Source organism: Prunus avium, chromosome 6, assembly GCF_965620075.1.
Source record: "Prunus avium chromosome 6, drPruAviu1.hap1.1, whole genome shotgun sequence".
In the NCBI taxonomy this organism is placed as follows: Eukaryota; Viridiplantae; Streptophyta; class Magnoliopsida; order Rosales; family Rosaceae; genus Prunus; species Prunus avium.
Genome location: NC_142289.1, coordinates 27,691,154 through 27,710,113, shown reverse-complemented (window position 1 = coordinate 27,710,113; position 18,960 = coordinate 27,691,154). Strand labels below are relative to the sequence as shown.

Here is an 18,960-nt window from a genome sequence, read left to right as displayed (position 1 = left end):
ACATCGTCGTCTTTGTCTTCTTCGAATTGGAACCTAGGGAACGATTTCTGTGGAATTTGGGCTTAAGGTCTGAGGGGTCTAGAGATGTTTTGAACTTAAGGTCTGAGGATTTTCGTAAACCTGAGATGCCGAAAATGCCCTTCAAGAATTATCTAGCTAGACGCCACGTAGGCAGATAACGGATTTCTTGACGATCTCGATAACGGAGAGGGCAAATTGTAGGTTTTCCAAGAGTTTGAGTATATACTCATAAATGTCTCTAAAATTGGGTATGAACTTGAAAATGACCCCATAGTTTAGGGGGTTTTATGTAGTTTTTCCTTTTTTCTAATATTGGTTTAAAAAACTTATGAATATTTTATTAAGAGTGCTGCTATTTCCCCACTCTTGTTCTATTTCCCTACCAACCTTATCTTCAAAATTTTAAAGACAAATTTACCCAATTGTAAAATGACTTCTAAAGACCATTCCCCAACCACCACAATTAGCTTTTAAATTTTTTTAAATATTTAAAAATTCAGAAATAAAGTAAAATTAATAATAAAATAACATTTAAAAAATACAAAAAACAAAAGAAACGTATATCTCCTTTATCTTTCCCACCTACCAGACCCAGCCCCACCATGAGGCTATTCTCTACAACCACCCTCTCCTGGAGCAATACAAAAATAAAAATCAAAGTAGCAAAACTAAATAGACATATAAATCTAATAAATGCATTCTTGACTGATCTTGAATTTTAGAATATCTGTCATGGCTTAGTTATGTTGAATCCCAACCAAGAAAGATGGAGGTTATTCAACCCACATCCTTAACATCATCAATTTGCAGCAACGTTGCTCGATTACAATGTTGGAACCCAACACCTAATTGAGATGGACCAAAGTCGTTTGCCAAGGAGAAAATGGAACTTGCAAACAAATACCCAATTCAATAAACCAAAGTTATAGCCAATCACAAATGGCTCAAATTCCATGAACAACTTTGACTCAAAGTTGGGTTTTTGGGGGTTAAACTTTTCAGGGTTCCATGAAAGTTTGAGGATTTTGGTGACAAAAAATCAATATTTTCAAATATTTTTTATGGGGTTTATTTTTTGTGGATTTTAGCTTGGTTTCATGGCCTTATTCGTGTTTGGTGTTTCCTAGTGGAGAATAGGGCCTCACGGTGGGAGAGAAGTGGTGGGGCATGCGAGAGAGATAGAGCAGAGAGGAAGAGAGAGAATAAAAGGAGAGAGCGGAAAGGAGGTAATAATTAAAGGGTATTTTAGAAATAATGGTCGGTGGAAAGATAAAATTGTGTTTTTTTAAATTTACATAGTGGGTGAGAAGATAAAGTGAGTGTGGAAATAGGACATGGGGTGGAAATAAGACAGGGGGTGGAAATAACATCACTCTTTATTAAAGATTTTAATTTTTTTTATTAATATTTTATTCTACTTAAGCAAAAAAAGTGGGCCCCATAGTGCCACATAGGCAATTAACGGAGAGATTAGACGGAAACCCTAACAACAAAACCACATTGTAAAAAATTGAAAAGAACGGGGTATGTAATTGTAAAAATTGAGAAGATATGGACTAACATGTCTTAAAGGTGTAACCACAAGATATCAAATTGTAATTGACCCTAATGACTATATTGTTTGTGATGTTGAGAGTTGCCTGCTTCACTTGTGTATTGAGATGAAATTAATTAGAAAGTTCAAAATCTGAAAAGAGGTCATGAATTCATGTAAAAAGAGAAATCCATGATAAAGTGTAATAGAGTGTATCATGAGTATTTTTGGTAGTTAAATAAGATATACTTAGTTAATTTTACATTTTAATTTAAATATTATGATATACTTAAATTATAAAGTGTACTCAATTAATGTTAGAGTTCGTTTAAGAGCACTCATACATATTGTCATCGCATACATATGAAACGGGGTATGAGAGTGGAGAAAATCACACTTGAATCAAAGACTTTTTTGTAAAAGATTTACTCAATAGCAATTAATGGTTTAATCACATCATTAATTGCCAGGTGACTTTAACGAAGTGGAGAATAGAAGTTAACTTCACTCGCACGCACGCACTCAACTGACTGACTCCTGTTCCACACGTGTAGGCAGCGTAGGGGAACTTGACACGTGTAAGCCTCTGGTGTCTGACTAGCCGTAGCTGGTAAAGTCCACGTCACGTGGCCGTCTCCCACCCTCCGTTAAAACGCAGCCTCCCATTTTCTTCCTCGCAAGTTCTCTTTCCCTTTCTTCCTCCTCTCTCTGCTCTTTTTCACCTTGCAAAATCAACAAAACCCTTAACACAAAAGTTAGGAATTTTGTTAAAATTTAATTAAAATTGATTAAATTTCGCTCAGCTTTTGCAGATCTCAGACTCGCGCTTGAAGCTTGAGAAGGCTCTGTTTCTATCTTTGTTCTCAGGTGAGTCGCCAACTCGTGCTGAGTCAACCCTAGGGTTTTCTATTTAATTCACGGAATTTGTTAATTATGTGCGTTTTTTTTAACTGGGTCGTCTTTGATGCCCCTGATTGATGTTTTTCTGCCGTGGGTCGTGGAGTTTTGGAGTTTTTGATTCGATTGTGTTGGATTTGTGTCTGCTTGGTTGCTGAGGAAAGGTAGGAAAAGGGAAACAAATTGAAAGAAAGTAGAAAGATTTGAGTTTTGTGTTTTGTTGATGTTGTGCTTTTTTGATAAAGTGATAAACTTTCCCCAAGTTTAGTAAGGGTTTTGTTATAATCTTGTTAGTTTTCCTATCTTTTTCCTCAGAAGCCAAGCGGATTATTAGAAAGCTGCGTTTTTGTTTTGTTTTGTTGATTTTTCTTGGAAATGTATGGTGTTTGTTGCTTGCAGCTTGGGATAGTTGAAGGGTGAAATTTTTGGCAATTTTTCGGGTAAAATTCGAGTAGCTTAGAGGGTTTTCTTGTTTAAAGTTCGAGCTCTGGGTCTCATGAGAATTGTTAGGGGAATGCAGAGATCGTTTCCTAAGGAGCAGAACGTGCTGGGCTGGAAGCAAACCTTCAGCCAAGGGATAGGCGTGACTGCGCCCAAGGCCAGAACCCGTGACAAGCATAACTCTAAGTTTGGGGTTTTGTGAAGGAGATTAGGTTAGTGTTTCTGTTGGAGACGTTAAGCATTGAATGCAATGACTCGGATTCTGGTTCAGCGAGGTTCTTCAAGTGGTTCTTCTTCAAACCCAAGCCGTCCTTCTTCCTTGTCTGGGTCCTCTTCAGGTTGGGCACAGCCACAGGTTAATAGTCCTCAGGTTGTTTCAGCTGTGAAAGATGAGGAAATTGGAGAGGAGGCACAGGAACATGTTATTGTTGATGAGCTGTCAGAGTATTGTGGGAGTGGTGACAATAAGGCTGTAAAAAATGACGATCTTTTGACCGAAAGCATTCATAATGACGACAATGTGAGTTCAAGTGATGAGCTAGCTGAGGGGGAGAAAGTTGGTAAAAATGACGTTGCAGACCCAGGGGAAATGATGAAAGGTTTAGGTGGGTTGAGGATTTCTGAAAAGGTGACAGTTGAAAATGTGGACTCAAGCAGGGATTCTTTACAAAATGCGATTGGGAGTTCTCAGCCACCACCTCCTCCTGTTCCTCCCCCGAAACTTTCCTCAGCAAACTCAAATTCAAGGAGATCTGTATCAGGAAGTTCAAATTCTGTGCGAATTGGACCTTCGAGAAGAGCAGTTGCCTGGCCTGTTGTTTCAACTAGGACTTCACCAACTGGGTCGCGGCCTTCTTCCCCCCGGTCTCATGGTGAAGGCGAGGGGTACAATAGTGCTGATGAACAGAGCCCTTGCTTTGTATCCTCCTATGATGATGTTGTAAGTTTCTGATCTCATATATACAAACATCTAGGCAAGTCTGTCTGTCTCATGGATTTTATTGCATATATTCCTGGTGGTTTATACTGAATTGAAAAGCATGGCATAAGATATTCATCTCTTTTAGCGATTTTTGTTACAATATTTAAAATTTTGCTTTGATTTTTGGGCACGCTAGCCTAATCGCATCTCAAAATTGAACCTCCTTACATTATATCACAAAACAATACTTTGGGTTTCTCAAATTAGAGCTCTACTTATATCCAATTGTATCCTCACATCTTCCTTGACAAAACTATGATGCTTATTTTTTCAGTTCTTTTATAAGAACTAAGATAACTGTTTTAAAAGAAATGAGAAGTACAATGAAAGTGGAGCAGCAGCCCACAGAAGTACTACCCTTCAAAAACAAGAAGCCACAGCTAAAATACAAGAAAAATCACTCAACCATAAAGAATCCAGAAACACTGACCACTTGCATTTTATTAAAAACCTTAGAAATAGTAACTTCCTATGTCCACCAACTACACTCCTCCAAACTACAAAATCGATTAGAACTGTAGTAAGGGGAATGCCTTTGAAATGTTTCAACAAAGAATCTCAAACAGAAGCGAATCCTCTAAGAGGAGGTATCTTTGAAACATTTATTCTTTTTTAGGTGAAACTTTGGAGGTTGCATTCTGCACTCTCAATTTGATGTTATCATTTGTTGGCTCCATTCTTCACTTCAAATTCAGAAATCTCAATTTGACATTTTCAATGTATGTCAGGAAAGAGAACGACAGTTTGAAATTGATATTAGACGTGCAAAAGGTTTTGAAGTGAAAAGAATGCTGGAGGATGGGAATTGTCTCTTTCGTGCTGTTGCTGATCAAGTTTATGGGGATTCTGAAGCATATGACTTGATCAGGCAAATGTGCATAGATTATATGGTGTGATTCCTTATCCGTGATCTTCTCTGTTGTATGCTAGTATGATCATTTTAGCCACTGCACAATACTACATTTGTACACATTTTTTCACTTTTTAATTCTATGAGAGGTTAATTGGGAATATGGTCATTTAATGTTACTACATGCTCACAAATAATAAAAAGAACTCTGAATTCTTCTTGAAAGTATTCCATTTCTATATGGTTTGTTCTCCAACAGTGGGTTTGCCGAACAATGTTATGTACTGTCTGAGGTTGGTTCATCATAATGAGTTTCATTCATGTAGTAGATCCTGTTGCTAAATGATATTTCAAGTTGATTGGTGGAATGAGTCGGTAGACCTTCTGTTCAGTTAGTGGGTATCTCAAGTCTTAACAATAATTTATTTGTTGTGCTTTGTGCGTGAATAATGAGAAGAAAAGTGAAAGAACTGAATAATAGAAGGGAATAAAATCAGGGAGAAGAGTATATGTTTTGTTCATACGAAAACAGTTGTAATTTATATTCATAGCCGCTAATTGGTAAAGAAAATAAATTACCGGAGAGAAAAGAAATGTTGCCTTTCACTATTATAATCTCATCAATTAGCTGATAGTTTTCCAAAAGAAAGTCATACTAGACCAGAAAGGAAATTATCATAATCTAATTTGTACCCTCTTAATGCTGTAGTTCATTATGATTCTTGATACATAGTTCTCTTTATTTTTCCAGGAGCGAGAGAGGGATTACTTTTCTCAATTTATTACAGAAGGATTCACCTCTTATTGCAAGAGGAAAAGAAGAGACAAGGTATGCAGTATCATAATTTCATTGATGTTGTTTCCTTGAAATATATTATTGAGCAGAGGAGGTATGGCTGCACATGTAAGAAGCTCAATATAGTTTCTCAGATTGGCATCCTGAATTCCTCTCCTTTATTCCCAAATTGTCATCAAAGACACTCATCAAATTCAAATTTCATCCCTAAATTCTTCCTCTTAAAATTCATTAACATAATAGTTATGTCTATGTTGGAGATTAGCGAAAGTCTTGGTGGTATCTATTAACATGACAAACCTATGGCCCACTATTACCGACACTGATAGTGTCCACAACTTAAGCACCTATATAGCCCAGCAAGTGTGAGGTTTTATTGCAAAAGGCCTCAGTGTTCCACGCCCCCCTCACGTGGGACCACCACATAGTGGGACACATGTGCAGCCAATTCCACATTGGTTATTGATTAACTTTTTGTTTAATTAAAGGTAGAGGGTAGTTCAGGCTTGGTAAATTGAGCCCACCACCTGAAGTCTTTCCTAACCTAGCATGGCACCCTCAGAGACGCAATTGCCCTAATTGGCTGTTGTTTTTTAGGATGACAATTGCACTGTCCCGTTGGAAGTATAGATACTAGGTTTTCCTATGCATTCTGATTGTGAGAATGTGCAAGGTCTAGAAGTTGAATTATGGCACATTGATGACTATCAGTGATTGTCAACAATTATGGTAGGTGATTGAGGTGATTTTTGAACCTTATATCTTATCTCTAAGATTGGATGGTACCTATTACTCTTCCTCACGGCCTCCTTACTTACTAAGCTCAGTGTTTAATTATCTGATGGCCTTTCAAGTAGTCCTCTTTTAGTAATTTCATATTATTGTGGCTTCAGTTTCATCATGTGAATATGTTTGCTTAATTTTAAATTTAATGATAATCAGTGGATTATCTGACTCAGTGGGATTTTGCACACAGTTCCCCATCTTTTCCACTGCTGATCTGTTTAATAATTGATTTTATCCTGTGTCAGGTGTACGGAAACAATGTGGAGATCCAAGCCTTATCCGAAATGTATAATCGACCCATCCATATTTATTCCTATAGCACAGGTGCTGAATTATCCTAGCTGCATAATGATTTTTGGTTTCTTCAAGTGAACTTTTCTGTTTGCAATATACCATTTTTGTTAACTTTATGTCTGATGACAGAACCTATTAATATCTTCCACGGGAGCTATGACACGGACACACCACCCCTACGATTAAGTTACCATCATGGAAATCATTACAACTCTCTTGTTGATCCACGTCGTCAGACCATTGGTGCAGGACTTGGGTTCAGCTGTCTTCGTGGGATGGGTGTATGTGCTTAATCATTCTATCTTCATCTGGCCTTGATTATGTTAGTATTACTTTATGTTGATGACACATGCATGACATAGATTTTCCTTTTCTATGTCATCCATGTCTAGTTAATTATCAATAACAAGTTCTGGTTATGGAAAGAGGAAGGGGAAGGGTAATTTGGGAGTATTGATTCAAGGGGTGTTTGGGTAAAGTGATTTTATATAATTTTTTTGGGGGTGGAAAATAAGATGAATGGGATGATGATATTGGGGGCTGGAAATAGCTCCATTCATTAAAAAAAAAAATCTCAGTTACTAGTATTAGCAATCGAAGAAGTTGTCAAAACGTCAGGAACTGATCATCAGCATCATGTAACGAGTGTGTGTGTGTGTGTGTGTGTGTGTGTGTGTGTGTGTGTGCTTTTTTTTTCTTTTGTTTTGGGGAATTTGGATAAAGGGTAAGAAATATGCAACTGTTCTTTGTTCTGTAAACCTTGCAGTAGTTAATGGCTTATTACCATTCTTCGATTGATCTTCAACAAACGTGATATTTCATCTTTTCATTGCTGCAGGCAAATGTTGACAAGGATCAGGTCAAGGCGGCTATTAAGGCTCAACAAGACCAACAAATTGATAATGCAAGTGTCTTGATTTTGTGCATTATAATTTTCAAGAATATATTACCTGGAATATCATGATCATATCTTTTTCCCTCATCTTCTCCTACTGGCAGGCACTTCTAGCTGAGGGGCGATTCTACTCAGATCTTGAGCTCACTGAGAAAGAAATTGAACGCATGGTGATGGAAGCTTCGAGGGCTGAGTATCATGCAGATGACACATTCAAGCAACAACTTGGAAGGAGAGAATCTTCCACTTCTAGCGCCGAGCCATCATCTTCTGGAGCTAGTGAGTGTCGTGTGTTTTCTTTCCTTTTTCCCCACACATACAGAACTGGATAGATGAACTTGTTAAGTTTTTAGTAGCAGGGGATCATTTTACATGGGATTAAACTGCATTTTTGTAGGATATAGTTTTGGCTGCTCTTTTGTATGTGTTTGTCAAATGACTTGATTGATTCTATGCTACCTGTGAATTTGAGTAGATTGTGTTGCTGACTATAGAGTGTCATGTGAGTAACAGGATCATCAGGAAGTGAGACTAAGCTAGGAGTGAGGGACCATGGTTTTCAAGATTCCCCTCTTAGCAGCAGTATGCAAGTCGTGCTGTCGATGGGGTTCAGCTACCTGCAGGTGATCGAGGCTTACAGCATATTCGGAGATGATGTTGATTCCATGGTTTGTTACTTATTGGAAACTAGCAGCAGTAGCAGGCGCAAAGGCAAGGCAACTGAATGAGCTGGTACAAAACAAATTTAGGAATGTTGGTGAGATGGTGTTGTCATCTTTGTGATCAAACTGCAGTCTTCGTAAAGAAAATGATTCCTATTCAGTTGTAGCCTGTGAACCTTAAATATGTTATCTACGTTAAATCAATAAACTGTAGTCTTTGTGATCAAACTAATCTGTTGCCAGAGGTACCGCCACACCATTCTGATATAGGAAAATTCAACTGTATCGTTATTCACACTAAGAATAACTTTCAGTTTATGAGCAAATTGAGCCGAATCTGTTTAGAGAGATGTGTGATGGTGTTTATCATTCTCGACTGTATCGTTATTCACACTTGGAATAACTTTCAGCTTATGAGCAAATTGAGCTGGATCTGTTTAGAGAGTTGTGTGATGGTGTTTATCATTCTAAAATAGTTATCGTGCACTCTTTCCTTATAAGAGTATAAAGAATAACTTGGTACTTAGGGTCGAAAAACCAGTTCTTTGAGGGAAAAAAGAAGCAAGGCATGCATTCTTTTAAGGAAGAAATTGTCTTCTTCGAGGAAAAAAGAAGTAAGGGAGAATTGCGGGCTTTGCTTTTAATCAATTTGGTGCAGAGTCAACAATTTTTCTCTAGTCAACTCATGAATTGTAGATGTATGAGTGTGCAAATTGACATTTGAAACACAATCACAAAGGAGTGGAATGTATAAAATGCCATTTAAAATGCGTCGTTTTATTTTTTGTCAAAATACATCAGAATGAGAATTGAAGAGACATGAAAAGAGATGCGGATGAGAATGCAAGAGATGAAGCATTTGTAAGAGAAAGGGAGTATGTACACAAACAAGACATGGACGAGAATGATCGGGAAACTATGGCTATGAATACGAGCCATATGTCCCTTGAAACAAAGACATTTTGGAAGCTAGAACGAAGGGATGTTATGAGAAGGCTTTTTTGTGACAATGGACCAAGCAATACTGATTGGTTAAATGATGAAAACCATTAGGTTGTATTGCTTGTCTTTTATTTAATTAGTTAAATGATGAAATTTGAGATGTGAATTTTATATTCAATATAGACACATGACAACCGAAAATCTTATCCGAAATATGAGATATGAATTTTATAATAAATATTAACACATAGCAATCGAAAATCTTATCCAAATTAATCATTCAAGTAAAAAAAATAATAAATTAAAGTGAATAGTATTTGCCCTTTGCCATGGTAATAGGTGGAGACACAACAAGCCTTTTGCAAAAACTGACACTATTCATGTAAATAGTAACAGCCCTTGCCTCCCTTTACCCTTTGCCATGGCAAATGGGTGAAAATGCTCTTATTGAAATGCGCTTAGTGGTTGATAAAGCAAAGGAGACAATTTATTTGTAGTTAACTACAATTCTTATTTAGAAATAAATTTCATTAAAATATAAAAATTAGAAAAGGGTAGTTACACGCACAATAAAAGCATATTGGAGAGGTCTAGGTTTTCTTGGACATTCCAATAAATACAAAAATGACTCATTTCCTCCAATTACACTTGGTAACGCCAACTATTGCCACACAAAGGGATAAACTACCGTTTTGCCCGCTTAACTATGTTATAATTGTCAATTTATCCCTTGATCTATTTTTTAAAAAATTAAAGATACGAACTATATAAAAATAGCCAAATGCAATTTACCTATGTTTATATCAGGGGAAGGTCAGTTGCTCAGTACCCATATAAAAAGGAGTGGATTTTGTTGCCTTTCCTTTGTTTTTGTATTCAATTTCTAGATTTAAGTTTGAGGAATGCTATTCACAATCGCTCAAAAGCGATTGTCAAAGGACTTGCTATACACGTGTACACGTTCTCATGCCTTCCAAAAAACAAATGATTTTTTCTCTTTCTTCTCTCGGTTGCCTCCCTCTCTCTCTCCCTTTCTGTTTTTAATTAGTTTTTCTCTCTCTCTCTCCCTCTTTTTTCTCTCCGCCTGTCTCCATCTCTTTTTCCATCTCTCTTCCTCTTCTTCTCTCTGTTGCCTCCCTCCTCCTGCTTCTTCTACTTCTTAACAAACTGGGGCTAAGCCCAGACAACAACTAAACACAAATCAATCTAGGCTAGTTATTTATTTTCTTCGCGAGTTATTGTCTTCCTTTTCTCTCCCCTTCGTCCTATTAGTCTTGTTTTTTCCCTTCGTTTCTCCAAAAAAATTTCTGTGTTTCTCTCCTTTTCTCTATGACGCTGCAAATTTGTGTTTCTCTCCTTGAGTTTTTGTGTTTCTGATTCCCACAATTGCTGCGTTTCTCTCCTGCTGATTTAATCATTACCCATCAAATGAACACAAAAAAGGAGAAGAAAGTTAAGAAATATGAGGGAGAGAACTGTGATTTGGGGGAAGACAGACACAGAGAGGAAGAAGTTTGGGTTTTTAAAGCTTCGGGTTTTTGTTTTTGTGTTACAAAAAGTTTGGGTTTTTACAACCCATCGATGGAGACAGACACAGAGAAGAAGACGGAGGGGAAAAAGAAAATAAGAAGTAGAAGAAGCAGGAGGAGGAGAGAAGAGAGGGAGAGCGATGGAAAAAAAAAAAGAAGGGAGATGGAGACAGGCGGAGAGAAGAAGAGAGGGAGAGAGAGAATAGAAGAAGCAGGAGGAGGGAGGCAACAGAGAGAAGAAGAGGGAGAGCGATGGAAAAAGAGATGGAGACAGGCGGAGAGAAAAAAGAGGGAGAGAGAGAGAAAAGCTAATTAAAAAAAGAAAGGGAGAGAGAGAGGGAGGCAACCGAGAGAAGAAAGAGAAAAAATCATTTGTTTTTTGGAAGGCATGAGAACGTGTACACGTGTATAGCAAGTCCTTTGACAATCGCTTTTGAGCGATTGTGAATAGCATTCCTCTTAAGGAGGTGAGAAGATCGGATATCAGGCCACCACGCCACGACTAGTTTGACACTGGAAAACTGCTACCACACCATAAATTAAGGCTACAAACATAGTAACACAAATTTGCCACCTTAGACAATTAATCATTAAAAACAGAAAGATAAACGCAACCAGAAAATCCACTTGAGAATCCCAATTCCACCATAATTGCAATCGCCCAAGTTGCTGGATAGAGAAAACTTATGCCTTAGTTTTTTTTCTTTCTTTTGGTCTAAACTTATGCCCAATGTCTAAAATATCGATGGTTTCGGAAATATCGGTAGTCCAAAAACACCGAAATTTCGATGAAAATATTGGGAAATTATCGATATCGATAAAAATCACAGCAATTGTAAGAAAAACTTGGAAATTTTTCTTGAAACTTTGGAAGATGTTTATTTAGTCAATTATCTATTTCTTTATCACAAAAAATTGGAAGGAAATGATGGGTTTAACTTATTTAAATTGATTATATAGCGAGCTGACAAACACTGTGAGTGTAGAATATATATAGTAATTAATGAAAGAAGATTAAACACAAAATAATCATTTATTTATAATGATTTACTACAACATTTTACACTTTATACATTGCATGGTAAGATATACGAGTGACTTAGTACCACATAGAGTTCTTATAAAGTTCAAATTTAGTTATTTACACTAACACCCCCTGAGGTTTTTGGCTTTTTCACAAAAATCCGTCAGGTTTTAGAAATTACAAGAACACTCCCCCTGAGGTTTTAAATTGTTTTCACAAAACTCATTTCATTGATTTTTCATCCAAAGATTGATGATTTTATACAAAAAAATTATCCGAATGACAAAGTTGGGCTTTGAGATTAGATTGCATATACTTCATTGAGATTAATTTTGTCATTTGCATAAGTTTTTTTTTCAATGAAATCATCAATTTTGGACAAACAATCAACGAAAATGGGTTTTGTGAAAACAAACTGAAACATCAGGGGGTGTTCGTGTAAGTTTTGAGACCTGAGGTGGTTTTGTGAAAACACAAGAAATCTTAGGGGGTGTTAGTGTAAATAACTCTTCAAAATTTTCAGTGTCTTTATCATCTCAATATTATTGATATTATTGCGATATTTAGGCCAAATGTTGCTGAAGTGTGAGAGAAATTATCGACGTCAATATTTTCCGATATTATCGTCGATATTATTAATACTTATATGATATGTGTATGAATATATTCCAAAATATCCTAGACCTGAAAAAATAATAATATCCTAGATATTATCAATATTATAGATTTTTTGGTATATGGTCAAAACTTATGCCTCAGGTTTTTTGGTATTTGGTCGAAACTTTGGCCTGAGTTAGTCCTTGCATCGCACGTCATTCGACAAAGGATAAATTTGTCATTGACAATTTTAATAAAAAGGCGGGAAAATAGAATAGCGGCAGAACAGCAGAGCTGAGAACTCGAAACTACCCTTTCCTTTCTTCTAGAAAATTCTGCAGAAGAATGTGAGGGTATTTTCGTCATTGTGAAGAACGGCGTCGCGGGGTCACTTACAGAAGAAGGCTTGGGTGGGGGCCTTTCCATCTTCCATAAATTGCGTCTCTTCTTCCTCCCTCTTCCTCTGCGAAAGCTTGGCATTGCTGGCTGAGAACCGAACCAGTGACAGCGCAAGAAAACAAATAAAGCAAAAAAAGAAGAAATAAAATGGCACAGAACGGGAAATTAAGGCCAAATCTGGACCAGCAGAGCACAAAGCTTCTCAATCTTACTGTTCTCCAGCGAATCGACCCATTTATCGACGAAATTCTCATCACCGCAACTCATGTCACCTTCTACGAGTTCAACACTGACCTCAGCGAATGGGTATGCTTTTTCATTTTTTTCTGTTTTTTTATTTATAAATTTTTTTTGTCATTCTCTGATTGTGTTCTACTCATTTTCTGTGGGTTTTCAAATTTTCAGAGTCGCAAGGACGTCGAAGGATCTCTGTTCGTCGTCAAGAGGTGATTTTCTCTTTACTATGTTGATGGTTTTTGGATTGTAAAATTTGGGGTGGTTTGTTTTGGTGTTAATTTTTATGGGTTTTTTTTTAATAATTTTTTTTCTTCAAATGGGGTTAAGTTTCTTGCTGTTGTTATTTCAGGAATGCTCAACCTCGGTTTCAGTTTATTGTGATGAATCGCCGGAGTACTGGTCAGTGTATTTGCATTTTGCTCTAATTCTTGATACATTTGTCATTTGGTCGCATTGCTAATTATTTCGACTGGAAGTTTTATTGGTATTTGACAATAGGTTTATCAGATTCTCTTGTTACAAGCTAAACTCTACTCCTTATTATATGCTTGAAATTACTGAAATTGAATGATGGAAAATTTGCTATGATACTATTGATACAGGGTTTAGGCTTTACTTAGAAAGTAAGCCAAATGTCACATCATTACTGGAGTCTGGACCACATTTCTGGGTTATTTTTTCTGTTCAATTTCCTTTCCTTTCTGGTTCGATGTTCTTCTTTGCCTCTCGTCTTAAAATCCTTTGCATTTGCTCCTGCATGAAAGGTTAAGGATCAAGAGGACAGTATTTGAGATTAAGATTTGACAAGACATTTACATAAGACTTCCAATTGATCTTTTGGTATGGTTATAAGACTTTCTAGAAATTTTGTTTTGTTTTGAATACCTCACATTACTAACAAGCTTGATGATGTTTTTGTCTTTTAATTTTTGTATGGCTTACATTTTTGTTTAATTATTTTGTTCTCAGTTTCTGAATTTTAAAACAATTCAATATGTTTGCATAAGCAGAAAATTTGGTGGAGGATCTTTTGGGAGATTTTGAATTCGAAGTTCAGGTTCCATATCTTTTGTATCGAAATGCAGCCCGAGAGGTCAATGGTATTTGGTTCTACAATGCAAGTGAATGTGAAGACGTGGCAAATCTTTTTAGCAGGTAGAGCTGTCGTCTTGCAGTCTATGTTGATTGAAAAAATTATAATCTTTGTGGCGTTTTTTATTTGATACAATCAATAACTTTGTGGAAAGAGAGATAGATAGAGGTTGAAAAGTACAGAGAGAAGAGAGAAACAGAGGAAGGGAGGCAAAGTTGGTGGGTAAACTCAATATATCTCAAATGAGTGTGCCAAAGTCTGAAATCCCTATTACAATTTACAATAAGGCATTTATGTAGGCAACTTCATAACAATAAAATACTTCAAAAATATTAAATTGCTCAAATAGCACACATACTAATTTAATCCTCAATTCTATGAAGAAAACTAGTTCCTTTTAAGACTGAAGAAATATACATAACTAAATTTTAATAATTTGTAAGCCTGTCCTCATGCCCAGAGAATATGTAATCTCTCTATCTGTATCTGTTATCAGAGTCATTGTTTGAAATAGTTGTGTGCGGAAAAGCCCTTCTCAGGAGTTTATCCTCTAATTGTTTCACTCTGTTTGTTGGAGGTAGACTATGAAGTCTAGTTTTTTATTTGTTGAGTCATTGTGTTGGTGCTCCCTCTAGGTGCATGTAGGTGCACTTTTTTTTTTTTTTTTTCTGCAGTTATTCTGGTCATAGTTTAGCTGAGGAATGGGTTTTGAACTCTTCAGTATTTAAAGAATTTCCATGTCTTACTGTTTTTGTAGGGTGATGTTGTCTCACCAGATTTTTTTGTTATTCTAAATTGTCTTGTTTCTTAATCAATTTTATCTTGTATTACTTTTGTCCAGGATACTTGGTGCATATTCCAAGGTGTCATCAACAAAGAGGTAATATTTAGTTCATTCATACTTCACAGATTTAGTTATACCGTTTGAAATGTTGAAAGGATAATTATTTTTTTTCTTCTGAAATCTATGGTATTATAAGTTTTTTTCCTTGCATGACAATAGTATTATGAACTTCTGGGTTTGTGCTATTGATCATCTTGAAGGTTGATATTTTGTTTTTGTATACTTCTGAGATCTGGGTTATTACACAATTTATTTTCCTTTAAACCTTTGGAATGTTTTACCTATATTCTGGTCTCAGGACAATAGTATAAGAACTTCTGGGTTTCGAGCATCTTAAATGTTCAGTTGTCTTGTGTTCTTTTGTAGCGAGTTTGAGGAACTGGAAGCAGTCCCAACTATAGCTTTTATGGATGGTCCTTTGGAGCCATCATCATCAACTGCCTGCATTGTCACAGATGTTCCAGATGATCCTGCCTTTGTGAACTTCTTTAGTGTATGTTCTCTTCCTCTTGATATTATGTGGTTGTGGAAATATGTTCTGGCGTTCACATTTTTCCTACTTGATATCTTAGTTATAGTATTCTTGTTTTTGGATCTATCGTAAATATGATTGTAATACTGAACAATAGAAAATGTAGCCACCCTATTTGTGTGCTGGAGTGTGTTTTTGTGTATGTATTTTATTTTTGGACTTTCTAGTCTTACCATGTGGATTATGGGATGATTCTAACATGATTTTCAAGTGTGTAGCATCAACTGCCTAGGGTTTCATGAATTTCTAACTTTTGAGTTATCGATGTAGGAATTTTGATTGTTCTATACACAGTAGTAGATTGCTTGTCTAAAAATTTCTGCCGTTGATGGTAACATTGGTTTACTTTTAAATTCAATGATGCGTAATAGAGTCGTTTTGTTGGATTAAAATAAATAAATAAATAAATAATTCCAATGGATTACCTCCCTAAATGTGCTGGGTTTATAGTGTTTTTTTTCTTTCACATTTTAAGCTCGCATATATGTTGTTCTTATACTCAATGGATGCCTGCATATATATACATTAACACAGCACACGCATGCACACAGCTTGATATCTAGGATTGAGTCTCTGACTCTTGTCCTTTTCTCTTAAGCAGATAAGTTTATGTTTGTCACAATTCCACCCCTGCATATGCACATGTGTTGGTCAACATACTGATGATATAGATTTATGTAACAAATGTCCTTATTTCATTTTCCTGTATCTGGGCTGGACTGAATTTTATAATTAATTGCAGACGGCTACAACTATCGTGAATTCTTCAACTACAACAATTACTGGACAGCCTTACCAGTCTTCTTCTTCTTCGACAATCTCTCTACCTTCCCATCCAGTCGGAGTTGCCCCTTCCCCTATTCCTAGCATGCAGATATCATCTGCAACTGTATCCCCTTTCCTTGACATCCTTGAATCCCACAGCAACACCAAACTGGTCAATAATCTTGTAAAGCCATCTTCGTTTTTTGTCCCTCCTTCCTCTTCACCAACAACGATGCCACGTGTCTCTTCATCAGTGCCTACTGCTCCTCTTCTTCACCCTGCTGTAAGTCTACAACGTCCATATGGTGCTCCTTTGTTACAACCTTTTCCACCACCAGCTCCTCCACCATCTCTCACTCCTGCTTCTTTTCCTATCCCCAACTATGGGCCAGTTAACAGAGACAAAGTTCGAAATGCACTCATGCTGCTTGTGCAGGTTAGTTTTCAGTACCGGTGTTACATAGTTATGTGACTGCTTTCACTTTTCAGTTGAGAAGATCACATGTTTGCATTAATCTTTAAAATTCATTCACGCATATTGTGACAAACGTTTCAAAATACAAAATCCACCAGGAACATTTTGTAGTTTTATGTTCGATAAATATTTGGAGCTGGTTGTACAGGGTATACTGTATATCAAAGAAACCAATACCTAGTTTAGCTACTGGTTGTACAGGATAAAATTATTGAGTTTATGTTGATATTTTTTGCTTGTTGGATTTAATGTGCCAGTTTTGTGAACAAAGAGTTTAGCTACTGTTGTTTCTTGCACATGATTTTCCTTGTGGTCGTTACCTAGGATCTGAAACCCTTACTAATAGATTCAGCAAATTATACTAGTGAAATTGAATTTAACCAGGAAATGTGCATTCAAAGCTTATCTCTCTTTTATCCCCTTGTGTGTGTGTTTTCTTTGTGATAATTTTAATCTAGTTTGTGGAAAATAATTTTTGGTAAATTGCAAGTCAGTTGACAAAAGAGATGATTTGGCCGAAGTTGTTATATGTCAATGGTTGACTAGAGTTCTAATTATCTAGACTGTGAAGTAAACTACCAAATCAGAACTCAACCTCTTTGCATGAGTTAGGCTCCTGCCTAATCCTTATGTTCCTCTTAATGATGATTATTACTAACTCTGTTCATAATTTGATAATGTGTTGTAGGACAATCATTTCATCGACATGGTATATGGAGCACTCCTGAATGCACACCATTCATAACCTTATGAGAGAAATTTTACTGTCAGCATGTAGGCCACTGAACATCCTACTCGAAGCGGCATACAATCTACAAGCTGGATTGTTTTTGTTCATTGTGTAGCTTTTTCTTATGTTCAGCTCCTTTTTTTTCGTAACCCCGTCAGATGTGTGCGTATGAATGTATAGCATGTCAATACTCATTCGCATGAGATAGTACTTGACATATATATAGGTGTATTTTGATATTGTAATTGTCTGTGACATGTACTTTTGAATGTTTGGTTAGTGATGCAGCGAGATTAGCACTACTTACATACATGGACCATGGGATTCATGCAAGATGAGGTTCATTCAGTTATAATAAATAGGTGTCCTAGTGATCTATAATTAAGATGAGTCTTTTCATATTTTGGGATTATCTAGTCATAGGTGAAATTCTTGGATTTATGAAAGACGAACAACTGCAGGTTCAAGATATACAATAAATAAGGGGATTTGGTTCAATGTAAGTGATATCTTCCTGATATCTATAAATAGTTGTTTTAGTTGTTTTAGTTGTTTCAGTTGTTGATGTAAGAAATGTCTTGAATCAGTTATTGAAATCTTAAAATCTCTCTTTTATTAACTTGTATTCCGTTAGAATCAACAAAACATAGAGCTCTTTAATCTTGGCTATTCTCATTCTAGAGAATCAACAAGGCATTGAACCCCTTCGTTCTTGGCTATTCTCGTCTCGAGAATCAACAAAGATTTAAGATTTAAGATTTAAGGCATTGAAACCCTCCTCCAGCCATCCTTTGACCGCCATTTCACTGGTGCTCATCACTAGGGTTGGGCACGGTGCGATTTAGCTCGGTTTTTCGGTTGGAACTGATCATCAAACCATGTCAGTTAACCAAATCTCATAAAAGATGCCAAACTACCATAAGCCTCAACCGAACAAAAATGAAATAGCCTTATTTAGTGTGAATTCAAAGTAGATGCGGTTAAGGCCGTTTACCATCTCAGATATTGTTTGTTTATTTATTATTTTTAAAGTAGTACACCGAAATATATGTGAAATGTTAAACTTTATCTAAGCAATGAGGTTTTTTTCTTTGTATATTTTCTTTTATGCCGGAGTTTTTTTCTTAAATAAATATTTTTTAAATTTCCCACGAATATCATAAAAGTAATGAACCTTCAAACAGAACGAGATCAATAAAACCAAAAGGGGACAAACTTTGCTCGTCTAAGAATTTTTGCTTTTGTTGTTTTATGTGATTAACGAGATAAAATTCCAAAAGAATGTTATGGTAATTGTTACACACTCATAACTTTAGAATTTAGTAATTTTTGGATTTAGAATTTATAAGGGTTTAAAACTTGTACATTTTTCGAATTGTAAATTGTTCTATTTATATTGAATTTAAAAAAACATATTGATATAAGAGAAAATATGCCTATTAAAAATTTGATTGATGATTTCCAAATTCGATAAAAAGGGGTTTGTGCTAAAATAATCCTTTTCACAACTTTTATTCTATAATAGGCCCAGCCTCGTACAGTACCTCTTTGTCCTTATAGTGCCTCTTTAATGCAAAGGGGTTATTTTAGAATAGAAATTGTGAAAATGAGTTATTTTAGCCAATTCAAAAAAAA

At 36.1% G+C, this 18,960-nt stretch overlaps 2 protein-coding genes across 5 annotated transcripts; both read left to right on the top strand.

The window, feature by feature from the left end:
* The first annotated feature begins 2,226 nt into the window (after positions 1-2,226).
* On the top strand, positions 2,227-8,386 carry OTLD1 (OTU-like cysteine protease family protein). 4 transcript variants are annotated; one of them, XM_021950271.2, is made up of 10 exons: positions 2,227-2,422; positions 2,852-2,892; positions 2,973-3,833; positions 4,604-4,765; positions 5,477-5,554; positions 6,553-6,631; positions 6,731-6,882; positions 7,440-7,505; positions 7,601-7,775; positions 8,010-8,386. In XM_021950271.2, exons 3-10 carry the CDS (start codon positions 3,144-3,146, stop codon positions 8,222-8,224), a joined length of 1,617 nt encoding a protein of 538 aa, XP_021805963.1. In that variant the 5' UTR covers positions 2,227-2,422; positions 2,852-2,892; positions 2,973-3,143; the 3' UTR covers positions 8,225-8,386. The 4 variants fall into 4 exon arrangements, with proteins under 4 accessions (XP_021805963.1, XP_021805965.1, XP_021805964.1 ...); XM_021950273.2 differs by lacking the exon at positions 2,852-2,892; XM_021950272.2 differs by lacking the exon at positions 2,852-2,892 and having other exon boundaries at positions 2,963-3,833.
* Positions 8,387-12,639: 4,253 nt separating this feature from the next.
* On the top strand, positions 12,640-17,631 carry LOC110750028 (mRNA-decapping enzyme-like protein). Its single transcript, XM_021950279.2, has 8 exons — positions 12,640-12,955; positions 13,055-13,095; positions 13,236-13,285; positions 13,897-14,041; positions 14,821-14,859; positions 15,190-15,316; positions 16,098-16,556; positions 17,284-17,631. The coding sequence occupies exons 1-8, from the start codon at positions 12,797-12,799 to the stop codon at positions 17,338-17,340; spliced, it is 1,077 nt and encodes a 358-aa protein (XP_021805971.1). The 5' UTR covers positions 12,640-12,796; the 3' UTR covers positions 17,341-17,631.
* The last annotated feature ends 1,329 nt before the right edge of the window (positions 17,632-18,960 follow it).

Coding starts and splice junctions, on each gene's coding strand:
- OTLD1 (XM_021950273.2), top strand. CDS start 3,144: ATGACTCGGATTCTGGTTCAGCGAGGTTCTTCAAGTGGTTCTTCTTCA. Junction 3,834..4,603: donor TATCCTCCTATGATGATGTT/GTAAGTTTCTGA, acceptor AATGTATGTCAG/GAAAGAGAACGACAGTTTGA. Junction 5,555..6,552: donor AGAGGAAAAGAAGAGACAAG/GTATGCAGTATC, acceptor ATCCTGTGTCAG/GTGTACGGAAACAATGTGGA.
- LOC110750028 (XM_021950279.2), top strand. CDS start 12,797: ATGGCACAGAACGGGAAATTAAGGCCAAATCTGGACCAGCAGAGCACA. Junction 12,956..13,054: donor ACACTGACCTCAGCGAATGG/GTATGCTTTTTC, acceptor TCAAATTTTCAG/AGTCGCAAGGACGTCGAAGG. Junction 14,860..15,189: donor AAGGTGTCATCAACAAAGAG/GTAATATTTAGT, acceptor GTTCTTTTGTAG/CGAGTTTGAGGAACTGGAAG.